General features: G+C 34.0%; 2 protein-coding genes across 6 annotated transcripts; one reads left to right on the top strand and one right to left on the bottom strand.

The window, feature by feature from the left end:
* The first annotated feature begins 271 nt into the window (after window positions 1-271).
* On the top strand, window positions 272-6890 carry LOC111986143 (uncharacterized). 5 transcript variants are annotated; one of them, XM_065778332.1, is made up of 4 exons: window positions 272-548; window positions 709-811; window positions 3540-3628; window positions 4034-6890. In XM_065778332.1, exons 1-4 carry the CDS (start codon window positions 499-501, stop codon window positions 4059-4061), a joined length of 270 nt encoding a protein of 89 aa, XP_065634404.1. In that variant the 5' UTR covers window positions 272-498; the 3' UTR covers window positions 4062-6890. The 5 variants fall into 5 exon arrangements, 3 of the variants coding, with proteins under 3 accessions (XP_065634404.1, XP_023873535.1, XP_065634405.1); XM_024017767.2 differs by having other exon boundaries at window positions 3802-6890; XM_065778333.1 differs by having other exon boundaries at window positions 3755-6890.
* On the bottom strand, window positions 5226-10197 carry LOC111986162 (subtilisin-like protease SBT4.15). The gene is made up of 11 exons (XM_065778346.1): window positions 10074-10197; window positions 9880-9968; window positions 9551-9648; window positions 9289-9432; window positions 8993-9098; window positions 8179-8686; window positions 7617-7717; window positions 7283-7501; window positions 6733-6844; window positions 6418-6631; window positions 5226-5776 (listed from the first exon to the last, which is right to left on the bottom strand). Exons 1-11 carry the CDS (start codon window positions 10176-10178, stop codon window positions 5226-5228), a joined length of 2247 nt encoding a protein of 748 aa, XP_065634418.1. The 5' UTR covers window positions 10179-10197.
* Window positions 10198-12968: the final 2771 nt, after the last annotated feature.

The following is a 12968-nucleotide window of genomic DNA, read 5'->3' as shown; positions in this document are numbered from 1 at the left end:
TTTTATGAAAATATTACTATTAGACCTCTATTTTAAAATAAAGAATTAAATATATAAAGGTATTTTGAGAATTTTAGTAAAAAATTTATTAAATTTAATTTTATTCTCTCTTATTCCTCCTAATTTCAGCGAAATAAAAATTTAATACTTTTAAAAAATAAAGAATAATAAGAATCCCCTCTAAATTAAAGTCTCAAATAAAATAATAAAATAATATTTTAAAATTATTCCTTTTATCCATTTTCACTCCCTCCTTCTATTCTTTCCAAACGAGGCGTTCATTAAAAGTTCCCCGTTTTTACGCGTCACTTTTTAAATTTTTTATACGTTAACCATCATATTTACTCAAACCCATAAGAATCTGTCATCTGCTTCTCTCTTCGCTCTCTCAAACCGTAAAATGCCAGCCTTCTGTGTCTCCACTCCAGTCCCCTGTCATCTCCAGTTGCGGGTCAGAATGTCAGAGATCTTGCAACGCCCCAGATCCCCCTCGCAACTATGATCAGATTTGTTCGAACCCTGAATCTTCATCGCCTTTCAATTCATCTGTAGGCTTCAAAGCTCTTCTGCCTCCTTTTATATATGTTCTAATTATGATTTTGTTCAGTATTGATTTCGGTTTCTCTCTCTACTATTCGATGAAATTTGTTTTTAATTTTTAAATCTTGGGTCTCATACTGTTTTTCTCATTGTTGAATCAAAATGCAGAATTTCAGTTTCAGGGGCATCAAAGCTGTTGGCCAACATTCTGTACTCATGGGCATATCTGTTGACTGTTGGGAACTTGATCGCTAGATGGGATGATGAAACGGTGAGTGTTTTTCCTTGAATCATCTTTTTGGGTTGCTTTGAATTAACGATCTACTCATTTAATTTCACGTTCCGAGTAGGCTTCTTTATGTGTTCTAAAAATGTTTATTAAAATTTCTAGGAAACATGAGTCCTATTAGTTTGAATTTAAGAACCCCAAGGCCAATCAACTCAGGATGCTTCAAATTAAACTATGAGCCTAGCCCAGTGAACTGTTCTCATCTCATGGCAATCATCTTGCGGTTTCATGTCTTGCCAAGTAATAGGATTAGTAGTGACACTGAAGGTTGGCTTGGGTTGCATATTTTGCTTCCTCAGGTGGGCCACACGAATACATCTTTTGGCCAACCTGGTTGTGCAATGTTATACCCTTCCTTCCATTCAATTGGAATAAGAGAATCTAGAAACATAACATTTTTTGCCACAACTCTAATGAGGTACTCACAACAACATAAGATAATTGTGAAAAATTATGATCCTAAAATAACTCTTGAAACAAGTAAGAATTGCATGAAATGATCAACTGCAAACGTGATGAACTCTTTGCAGGTATATTAGCTTTCTAGATTAATTGTTTTGGTATTTTATTTATATTGGGCTGTTATGTTTATTCCAATTACGCTTTTGTTGTTCACTCATACCTCTTTTTGTTTTCTAATTCTGTAGTTCATAGCTTTTTTATTTGTGGTCGTCTGATTTGGAGGATCAATTTAGCTGTTAAGTTTGATTGTGTTTGTGGTTTTGGATCCTGAGCTCAATACTGATACCATGAAACAAAGAAATTTCAAGGCCTTTCCAACAATCGCCACCAATCTCCCCTTTCACAGGCACCTTCTTTTCTCATTCTTTCTCTCATTGGATAACCAGCAATTCAGTTTTCTATTTTTCTTTGGATTTTGGTAGATATATATATCACTTGGTTTCTCAATCCAAGATTTTTTATCACCTTTGGGTTATCAAACCCCCTCAATTGTTCCATTAAATGATTATGGAAAACTGGTTTGCATCTTGGATGGTTTTCATCTTCATTGTCTTAGAAATTAACATGCAACATAAGAAACTATAGCTTTACCAATAACTTGATCATTGTCTTAGACGTTAACATGCAACATCAGAAACTACAGTTTTATCAATAACTTGATCATTATCTAGACGGTGATAGATAATGTAGATATTCAAATATAGTTGGTGAACATGCACGTTACATTTTTTTTATTTAATAAGAAATCTAGTGGAAGCTATTTACTTCATGACTGGAAAATTTGGTTTACATCTGAAGCAGTCTCAGAATTTATAATGGGTGGAATTTCCTCCATCCATGTTACTAAATCTTCTATTAATTGGGCATACTTGGCTAATCCATGCACTGCCTTATTTCCTTCTCTTCAGGTGTGGCATACTTCAAACTGGCATAACAACTAAATGTGATGTATGGTACCTGCAATAATATTGGCAATAGCTGCCAAAGATTGTATTCTTCTATTTCCTACTTGATGCCTTCTCACGAAAAAAGCGAGTATTTTTATCTCTGAATTTTACCCAACAGCTATGTGATCTCTGATGCCACATATCTTCCTCCATCACATATAATCTCAATTGGTTCAATTATTTTCTTGTCTCTCCTATCTGCTCTTGGTTTGAGAGACCAACAACATGTGCCTCCAGTGTTTGCAATTACTTTTGCATGCATTATATGTTCTGCCCCATGTGTCCAAAGACCCGTGAGTTCCATCTTGTTAAGGCAGCCCTGCAATTTTCCAAACAACCTTCAATTGGATTTACCGCTACCATGTGCATCCCCACTTCCCACGCCTCCTTTACAACCTCCTCACCCTAATCATGTTTAAGCCACATAGATTTAAATCAAAAAAGTTTGGCACTTCCTTTAGTTTTTTGTGTGGGCTGGTCTAATCTCAACAATAAGACAGAGGTCAGAGGCCATATTTGCTAGATGAAACAGCCTAGCTCTAGGGAACTTCCTTCACCACTCTGTTGTGACCAGAGCTCTATCAATTCTTTCTTTAATGCATCCATTATCCCTCCTGTCCACGGCTTAAGTAAACCAAGATCCTGTATAGCCCAAGTCTCTCATCCCCATATTTTCTAAACAATCTCTAAAATTTGTAATTTGTCTACTAAACCGGTCCACCCCACCCCCCCTTCCTTCTCATTGACACTTTGAATTTCATTGAAATCTCCTATGCACGCCTATGGTTTGTCAATCTGTTGCCCTAGACATTTTAACAGCTCCCATGACTGTATTCTCTTATGTGTTTCAGGGTTTCCATTGAATCTCGTTAATCTCCACAACCCAATCTCATCATTGGAATTAATCAATGCATCAATGTTACATATAGCACTAATCATTGCTCTTCTTAGTACTTTCTTTACCACATAATGAAAAATAAAAATGCAAGTTCCCTATAATATAAATGTGAGATATCTTCTTCTCAAAGTTTATACTCTCTCTCACTGGACAAATTTTGTAATCTTAAATGTATAAATACAGGGATAGGTGATGCTTTTTGTGTCGATATGTTTTTCAATTGAATAAATTATTCTCTCCCTTACCCTTTAGAAAGTGCCTAGGTTAGCCATTAGTGGTTGATTATCCAGCACAATGTTCTGAATTTCGTTCCGTTCCAGCATAGTGTTTTACGTTTTTTTTTTCACAAAACAATTGTTATTGGCTTGACTGCAACAATTTTGAAAAGTTTTTCTGTTTCAAGTTTAGAGTGAGTTTTGAGAAGGGTGTGCAAATGCAAGAGGCAATGTGGGAAAGACAACATGAACTTGCGACTGATAAGATATATGCTAGGTACATGAAACTTTTCCTTCTAATTTCAATTGGGTATTTGTTTTTGTGGTCCTTATTTTATTTTTCTTTTTGATATACTTATTCTTAGGTTTTTAGACATTTATATTGTAAATTACTTGATTTTAGGTATCATTCTTTTGCGGACTAATTGGTTTTCAAAAAATGGCTGGCAGATTTGCAAAAGTTATTGCCTTACCAGCTGCTGCCATGGTTAATTAGGCGTGTCCTCATTATATCTAGCACTATGTCCAGCATGTGACTGATTTTTAGAGTTAGGTAGTTAGCATAAATGGTTAAGGCTAACAAACTCTGTTACTCAAGCAGCTTAGCTTAAAAGTGTAATATGATTGTAATAAACTCTTCATAACAGAAATAACACTCAACCTTTATTCCTTGCTCTCTTAGCTTTCAAGCCATGCATCCCAATTTATGACATTGAATAAAAGAACGGGCTTGGGTTTTGTAAAAGGTTTTCGAATTGGTTTCAGGTGAGTGAATATTTTTTTTGCTGAAATAATTGGATTGCCTATATGATTATAGATTTTTTCTGGATTTCTGTTTTGTTCTTTGCTAAATGGATTTTTGGTCAATGAATTATATGTTTTTTATCATGTATCATATAGTTTGTGGTACATGTTATGGGATAAAGGCAGATATAGACAAATTTAAAAAATACAACATGGTAACTGTTAGAAATGCACATTAACAGTAACAAAGGAGCCTCAACATAGGAAACAAATACATTTAGTCCAACGCAATTGAATGAAATTATATTGAGTTCAAGCCTGAGGCAGAGCTGGCAGACTATGAAAATTGGGTAAGAAAAAGAGAAGATGGGAAACCAGTCACCGACCCGATTCAGAGAGAGAGAGAGAGTATGTTGATGAGTGCATTTTGATATGCAAACAATGGTGATGTCTTTTAATGTTATTGAAGGGTTGTATATCAAATAAAGTGTTGCAATCACAAGGCTTCGCGACACTAACTCAATAGAAGTTGAGGTTGAAGGAAATTTCAAGATCAAAGTAACAGTCATGTGCCTATAACCAAGAAAGATTCACGTGTTCATGATTATGGGATCACACAAGGGGATTGCTTTGCTCATCTAGACTTGAGCTTCAAGTTTTATGCACAGAGTGGCCAACTTGAGGTGATTTGTTCCAAACTTATGCGATCAACTATGTAAGTAAGGTAAAGAAGGGAGTTGTCATGCTAGTATGGCAATCTAAATAGCTCTATTGGGATGAACGGCCAAGGAATAGTTTGTAAGAGATAATTAATTAAATATTTTGCTTTTTAGTGGTCTATTGAGCTACCTAGTGAGCGCTCATAGGAGCACTCTTTTGTCATAAAATTTTAAATAAGGTCAGGGTCATCATCAATGACATATTTCTGGCCATTTCATTTAGTTTCTTCGATCAATTAGTTTATATTCACTACAAAATGGTAAACAGCAAATACTTGTATGTTTATTTCTTTTTATTGAAATAAAACCATCGAATAACAAATAACAAATGCATTTGGGGAGGTGGTGGTGGGGGGGAGAAGCAGAACACCTGCATTATTAGACATTAGGCCTAAGAAATTTCACCTACATCTATCGTGGTTGAGATAGCGAAATCAATATGGGACTCTTAACTCTATGTGTACCATCACTCCATTCCAATGATGCTGATCGATGGGTATATTGGAAAGTTTGGACGAATTGTGGTGGCGCCTTTAGCGTAACCTTGAAAGATTTTTTCTGGTGCAACCGAGTAAAAGATAGTGTGTTTGGAACAACAGTGACCGTGAGATCCTTCGGTGCCGTGACAGTTGCCTTGTATATAGAATTTCTAAAGCCCACATTTGTAACTGTCCTATAATAGATGGCTGATATAGTAGAGTTAGGGTCATCATACTGATAATACAATGTTGGGTAATTTAGGGAATCATATCCTCCAAATTTAGGGACACTTGAGCAATTGGTGTGATCTTCAGTGAACAAATTTAGATGTGTCCCAGTGTAGCCCTCATTACATAGGAAGCGGATGTAGCCCAACGTTGACAAGTCATAGATCAAACCAGGCCGCAGTGCGCTAGTCGGGTCAATTTGGCCAGCACCATAGGCAAACTCAGCAAGGCCATCCTTGACTTTCATTTCAGTTGCTGATCATCAATTAAAAAGATAAATTATAAAACACTCAAAAAGACTAATTTTTTTTTTTTTTCATATTATAAAAGTTATTTTGGGGAAATATGAGATGATATCTTGATCAATGTGTTTATATTAAGGAAGACAAAAATGTTAAGATTATTACAAATTTTACTTCCAGAGCTTTACAAACTAAAGTGACAATATGAATTTCATTGGTGCAACTTTAATAACTAATAAATAAATATTTAAATTACTTTTTTTGTGAATAATGAAGCTTCGGTTTGTAAGGGTTATGTAATAAAATTTGTAATATCTCTAATATTACTCATAAAATAAATGTCAAACATTTCTTATCATTAATCATGGAGAAATTTTGTTTCGTAGTTAGGATTTTATTTTTGAATCAAACAGTTTACAAATTGTCGCGTGACATTGGATACATATTAACATGGATAATATTTAGTCTAAACCAATTGGCATATTAACCACGTTGCTGGTAAACCATGAGGAATAAGATGGCCTTGGAGAATTTGAAAGTTTGAAACAAACACTAACAACCTCTAATTGACACCATTCAAATGGTGGTTCTTGTAAAATGGCACTAATCTTTAACACATCATGAGTTAAAATGGGAGAATTTAAGGGAACTAACCAGTTGTCATTAGGGCTGATTTGATTGCAGAAGGAGACCAGTCAGGGTGGAATGATTTGACATAGGCAGCAGCAGCAGCCACATGAGGGCAAGACATTGAAGTTCCAGAGATTATATTATACACATCAAACCGGTTGTCATCAGGACTCCCAGTCAATGATGCAAGTTTAGAGTAAGCAGCAAGTATATCTATCCCAGGTGCCACTATATCTGGCTGCAAATCAAACATAATTTAAAACCATCATACTATTATATATGCTAAGAAAAAGAGTATAAAAATTTATGCCTAGAATGGAAATCATTGCAAAGGGTTACCTTAAGTATTGTTCTAGTGAGTATGGCTGGACCTCGAGATGAAAAGGAAGCCACAAAGGGTGCAGCAACATTGGGAACTCTTTTGGACTTGTATATGACAGCCTGAGGGGCTCTAAATATTTTACCAATGAAAAAAAATCCGTAAAGAATGTTTAGTATATCAAGTAATTTAAGGCAAATGTTAACAAGCAATGTACGATGCTTGTTAAGCCTATAAAGCTTACCTCAAAGCCTATAAAGCTGACAAAATACTAACATAAAATTAAATGGTTGACAAAATTCTGACATAAAGTTGGATGTTAATAGGTACCTTACGATACCCATTAACACAATTCATTTTTTAATTTATAGAAGAATTGCATGTTATAATGAATTGTAAATAAGGTATATATAAAAGTAAAAGCTATGCTAACTCTGTATTAGTACAAGCCTAGATTATATTTTAATTTGGTCAGAACAAAAAGAAAAAGGAAAAATCTAATCAATGACAACTCTCCTAGCCTGGTATGGGGGGGCATTTTATATAACAAATTTGATTCCTCTTACTTACTTGGTTGAGTTGACATATGTAAGAGTTGTGTTACCAAAACTAAAATCAATAGAGGCTTCAGGGATGATAGCTGTAAAGCTCGTATCTATCTTCCCTATGACAGATATCAACACCCCGATCCCACCCAAAGACTTGATGTAAGTTTCATTTGCTGCTTCTTTGCATACCACAATCTTTCCATTGACCTTTTTCTGGTCTAGCTTCCCTTGATCACAAGACCTGCCCAATTTTTTAATTGATTAGTGCTACTAATATTAATATTCTGAATATATATTAGGTTAGGTGATCTTCAATTACAGTATAAATCGTGAAATAGAAAATGCTCTTTGATTACCAGGGAGATAAACCTGGTGATAAATTACTATTGGCTGCTATTGCCGCGCTGGTTAGAGGGTACATCTTCTTATTTGGTGTAAATGTGTTGATGGAAAGTCCCTGTTATTCAATGCACCAGTAAATGTAATGTGATTATGATCAAGTGAAATGAAAAGGCATCATGTTCCTAGATGGAAGCCCTCCTTTACTAAATATTGTGACACTCTAAATGAGATAAGTTGTTTTATATAGGTTCATTCCCATTTGAGATCTTAATATTGTAACACTCTACACATGGTTAGATAAAAAAAATAAAATAAAATAAAATAAAATCTTAACTAGGAAATGAATTCCATCTGTTTCAAGTGAAATGGAAAATAATCATTTTCCTTGATGGAAGCACTCCTTTACTAAGCAAGGCTATCATATTTGATGCCCCAAGTTCTTTAGGATCATCTCCATTTTGAAATATTTTCATATTTTTGGTTAGATTAAATATTATAAATCTAGTGCTATATCATTTAAAATTTCAACAGTAGCAAAACTTTGTACACCGTCCCAAAAAGAAAGAGGCGACTTACAGCATTTTCCTCGCCATTTCCAAGTTTAATCGGAGTCCTAAACTCCATATCCATGCTAGCAGCACCAACCGTCATTATCCAAGGAGCTGTGTTCTGCACTGTATACACATATGGGCCGCTATTTCCCGCTGAACATGCTGTGAAAATCCCTTTCTTCATTGCATGAAAGGCACCAATCGCAATGGGATTGTCAAAGAAGCCATTTGAATCCCCACCGATAGATATTGATAGCACGTCAATTCCGTCATCAATGGCATCATCTAATCCAGCTAGAAGGTCTATATCACTGCAACCTTCGGGCCAACACACCTTGTACATTGCAATGCGTGCTGATGGAACCCCACCTCGAGCTGTGCCTTTGCCTAAACCGTACAAGCTTGCGCCTGCTACCGTGGCACCTGCTACCGTGGATGAAGTGTGAGAGCCGTGGCCGTTAACATCTAGTGGGGATGGATTTCTTTGGGGAAATTTGGGGTCGTTGTTGTAGAAAGTTGCACCTATTACCTTGCTGCATAAAAGGGTGAATAGCTTGGAAATTAAATGAGAGATCCGTGCATGTAGGGAAGTGGTATTTAAAATTAATTTTCATCTTGAGTTATGTTAAAAACGTAATATTTTCTTTTTAGAATTGTTGATAAGATTTGTTATGATTGGAATAATGTCACTCTCATTTAGAATCCACTAAACATACTCTTTATTGTGCACCATCGTATTAACTACTGTGAAAAAGAAGGTTGCAAATTCAAATATTGTGTTGCTAGGCATAATATTTTGTGGTTGGTCACAATCAAGGAGAGAGATTGAGATTGTTTACTTGTTGCAGCCGGTAAACTTGCCTACTACTTGGCATCTACCCTTCCATTTTGATGGAGGAGGTCCTACTCCTTTGTCGTTAAAACTTGGAGCACCCATATAAACTCCTAAAAATGGAAAGATTATGAAAGTTATCAAAATTTCCCCATGTAACAAGGAGAAATTCAAAGCTCTTTAGCATTCATATAAATTGCTAAAAAATAAGGGGAGGAAAAAGGAAAGATTAAGAAAGTTAACAAAATTTTTCGATGTAACAAAGAGAAAGTAAAAACTCTTTGAGAAGTCTTAATTTATTACCTGTATCTAATAGTCCAACAATAATATTACTTTCAATTTTAAGATTTCTCTTTACTGAGAGAGGCATTCTTAAGTAATCCCATGATCTTGTTGTATGAAGTTTCCGTACTCTGCTAGGAAATACTGACACCACATTTTCGTTCTCTGTAGAGGATGCATATACATATATAAATTACACAAGACAACCACCCTAAGAGCAAAAAAGATAAAGAAAGAAAGAAAGAAAGAAAATGTTGTGTAACATGACGTTTTTAGTGTGCACCTTTTAGTTTTTGAACTTCATCTGGCAATAGGTTTGCTGCAAATGCATTAAAACTCTTGGTGTAGCTATGTATTCTAGCTTGTTGGGCAATACTCTCACTGAAAAATGAAAGTACTTTATGGTTTAATAGTCTAGCAAATGTTACAATTTGTTGCATTCTAGCTGTGAGGTCATATCATGTATGGATTATATCCTAAAATCCAATTTTATATGAACAGAATAGCCTAATGCTATACATATTGATTAGTTGCTAACCATTATGGAACCCTCCCCTACCACCAAATCGTTGGCCCATGTATGAGCTAACTCTACTTTGTAATCCAACTTACTCTTTAATTACTGAAGAAAGCAAGTTGTGTTGATGAACAACAACATTGCTTCTTAACCGCGGTGCCTCTCCCAAATACACAATGTACGCCTATGTGATAATGAAAAATAAATTTATGATTAGTGAATGGAAATTATAAAATTTAAATAATATACTTAATAACTGCGTTCATACAAATTATAAATATATATTCACCTTTCTAACTTGGTCACTAGAACCATGAGTGAATGACCAATGAAGCTGCGTAGCCAGAAGGAAGAGGGTGAGCATACGAATTGGAACCATTTTTGATTCCTCCATTGTATGGATACTTCTCTGGCTTTCTCTCTTGTTCCTATATTTATAGTCAGATTTTTTTCTTTAAACATCCCTAGTTTTTCTCATATGTGTAACTAAAATGTAGACTTTGACTTTTTCCAATTTAAAGTTAGATTGTTGTATAAGCCTATACCAAGAAGAGGAGTTTAGGTCTAACTTCATTATAATTAGCTTGTTCACCTGTTAAATTTATCTTGGAGAAGTCCCTTCTCTATTGAATTAAGTAAACAATGTACAATTCCTCAAAATTAAAAAAGAAATGTATAAATTAAGTGTCCGTTATATATATAGAAGTAGTAATAACTAAATTTAGTTTTTAAACTAACTCCTAATTTGTTATTAGGAGGCTGAAATATAAATTTAACAACTTTATTTACACCTAGTCTAATTTAGTCAACGTGAAGACAGGTTTATCACACTAGCAGATCACGTGTCTCTCATGTGATTACTTAATTAAACTTCTGTAGCCCCATCCCTTCCCCTCCATCCAAGCTGACACCACCATTCTTTTGTAGCTTATTTATTTATTTATGGAATCTTGATAATTTTCCTTTAGATATCATACCAATATCAAGTTTGTACCCATTGCATAAAAATTTTACTCTTTTTTAGAAACAATCACACACACAAGGGAGAGGAAAAGATGTTCCAACACAAAGGCATACCATAATTTAAATTTTACTTAAATTTTATTTTTACAAAATTTGAGGAAAGCGATTAGGCAGCCTTAGTGCCTTACTCCTATTTTTTAGATTCTAGTTTTTATTTATTTATTTAGATTCTAATTTTTATTTATTTATTTAGTATTAATGTTGTTGTAGTTGTTAATTGGACTTTTCAGTTCCGAAAGTCAATATATATTGTGGAAAGATAATGCATGCACACTAAGTAATTTAGAAGAAGAAAATAAATTAAATTAAATTAAATAAGGACCTAGTGTACTATGTACATTTCCCTACTTTCCCTACCCCCCCCCCCAAAAAAATATCAAGCCATATTCCCCGCCCGCCCGGGGGGGAGGGAAAGTAAAATTTGAAATCCTCCCTCTCCGTTGTATTTTTGGTTTAGAAAAAATTTGAACACAAATTTCAATAATGGCACTCTAGATTTTTACTAAAAACATGTAATACATTTATATAGTTAATTAATATATTTTTATTTCCTCTAAGTATATATTCTTATATCATACATAGTTCATTAAATTAAAGTGTATTTAATGTATACCATAAGTAAATTTTTTATTGTTAAACTTTGAAATCCTCCCTCTCCCTTGTATTTTTGGTTTTGAAAAAATTTGAACACAAATTTCAATAATGGCATTCTAGATTTTTACTAAAAACATGTAATACATTTATATAGTTAATTAATATATTTTTATTTCCTCTAAGTATATATTTTTATATCATACATAGTTCATTAAATTAAAGTGTATTTAATGTATACCATAAGTAAATTTTTTATTGTTAAACTGACTTGTATATTTTTATACATGTTAAGACTTACTCTTTTTTTCTTTTTTTTTCTCTGCCACAGACCCTTAGTGCGATAGTCACTCCACAAGAATAAGTGCTTGTGGGGTGTGAAGGGCAAAAGCCGGGGTTCAAGTCTCCACGAGGAAACTTTACACATATATACACTTAGATTATACTAGAGTAGAATTTCTATCTTGTATAAAAAAAAAATAAAAGACTTACTTTTTTTAATGAAAAAACCTACTTTTTCTTTTGTTGCAAAAACTTTTGTGTGTGTATATATATATATATATATTCTATACTATCTATAACATGATTCCCTTCTTAATGAAAAAACTTATGTATGTATATTTTATACTATCTATAACATGGTTCCCCTCTTTGATCTGGAATATTCTTGAAGGTAAAAAATATCTCAACCAATAATCAATGCTTTCTCCTACAAGTGTTAAGCATAGGGTCAATAAGGTCACAAGATTCCCCATAAAATTCATTTTCTTAGACTGGACTTTTATATAGTTTAGGGCAAATTACAACTTACCCATCTGTGGTTTGTTTGAAATTTAAGTTGCGTGCCTGTGGTTTGAAATTTGACACTTTACCTACCTGAAGTTAGCTCAGTTAAAGTTCTATAACCTACCTCTGTTAAAAATAGAGTTATATATGTAATTTTGGTCCACTTATATGTCTCTCTCCTCCAAAAACACAAACAACATAAAAATAAAAGAGAAAATAAGATCAAAAGGTGGTTGGTAACAAATTTTACTCAATGTCTTAGCATTTCAAACAAATGCATAGATTCAAACAAATACCGTAAAAGAGTCATCATATCTAGCAACCATACTAATCCCTTCGTCAATTTTTAGCTTCATCAATTTATAACCACAAAAATCTTGAACTAAAATCTTCCCAATCAACCTTAAACCCAACATCATCAGCACAGAACTCACAACCTAGATTTGCAAAAACCTAGCAACTTGCGCAAACACGGAGGCTCCCTTTTGCATCTTCGTGGGTCCTATACTCCCATTGAGACTCCCATCTTCGTGTCATTAAATTTATAGTTTGGCAATGTAATTTCTTTGAATTTAATGTAGTTTTCTTTTTTTGGGAGGCACGGGATGCGTATTACAATGGTAGACCTTTGATAGTTGATGACATGTTTGATAGAGTAGAGGTCAACTTGATTAACTCTTTTCAATCTCAATTTCCAACTGAAAATATCATTTATATGATTGTCTATTGGTCTATGAGGTTTAGCAAATTGTTATATGATGACATTTAAAGCTAAGGTGGTATG

This window comes from Quercus suber, unplaced genomic scaffold (assembly GCF_002906115.3).
Source record: "Quercus suber isolate HL8 unplaced genomic scaffold, Cork oak 2.0 scaffold_180, whole genome shotgun sequence".
In the NCBI taxonomy this organism is placed as follows: domain Eukaryota; kingdom Viridiplantae; phylum Streptophyta; class Magnoliopsida; order Fagales; family Fagaceae; genus Quercus; species Quercus suber.
This window is presented reverse-complemented; position numbering and strand designations above follow the sequence as displayed.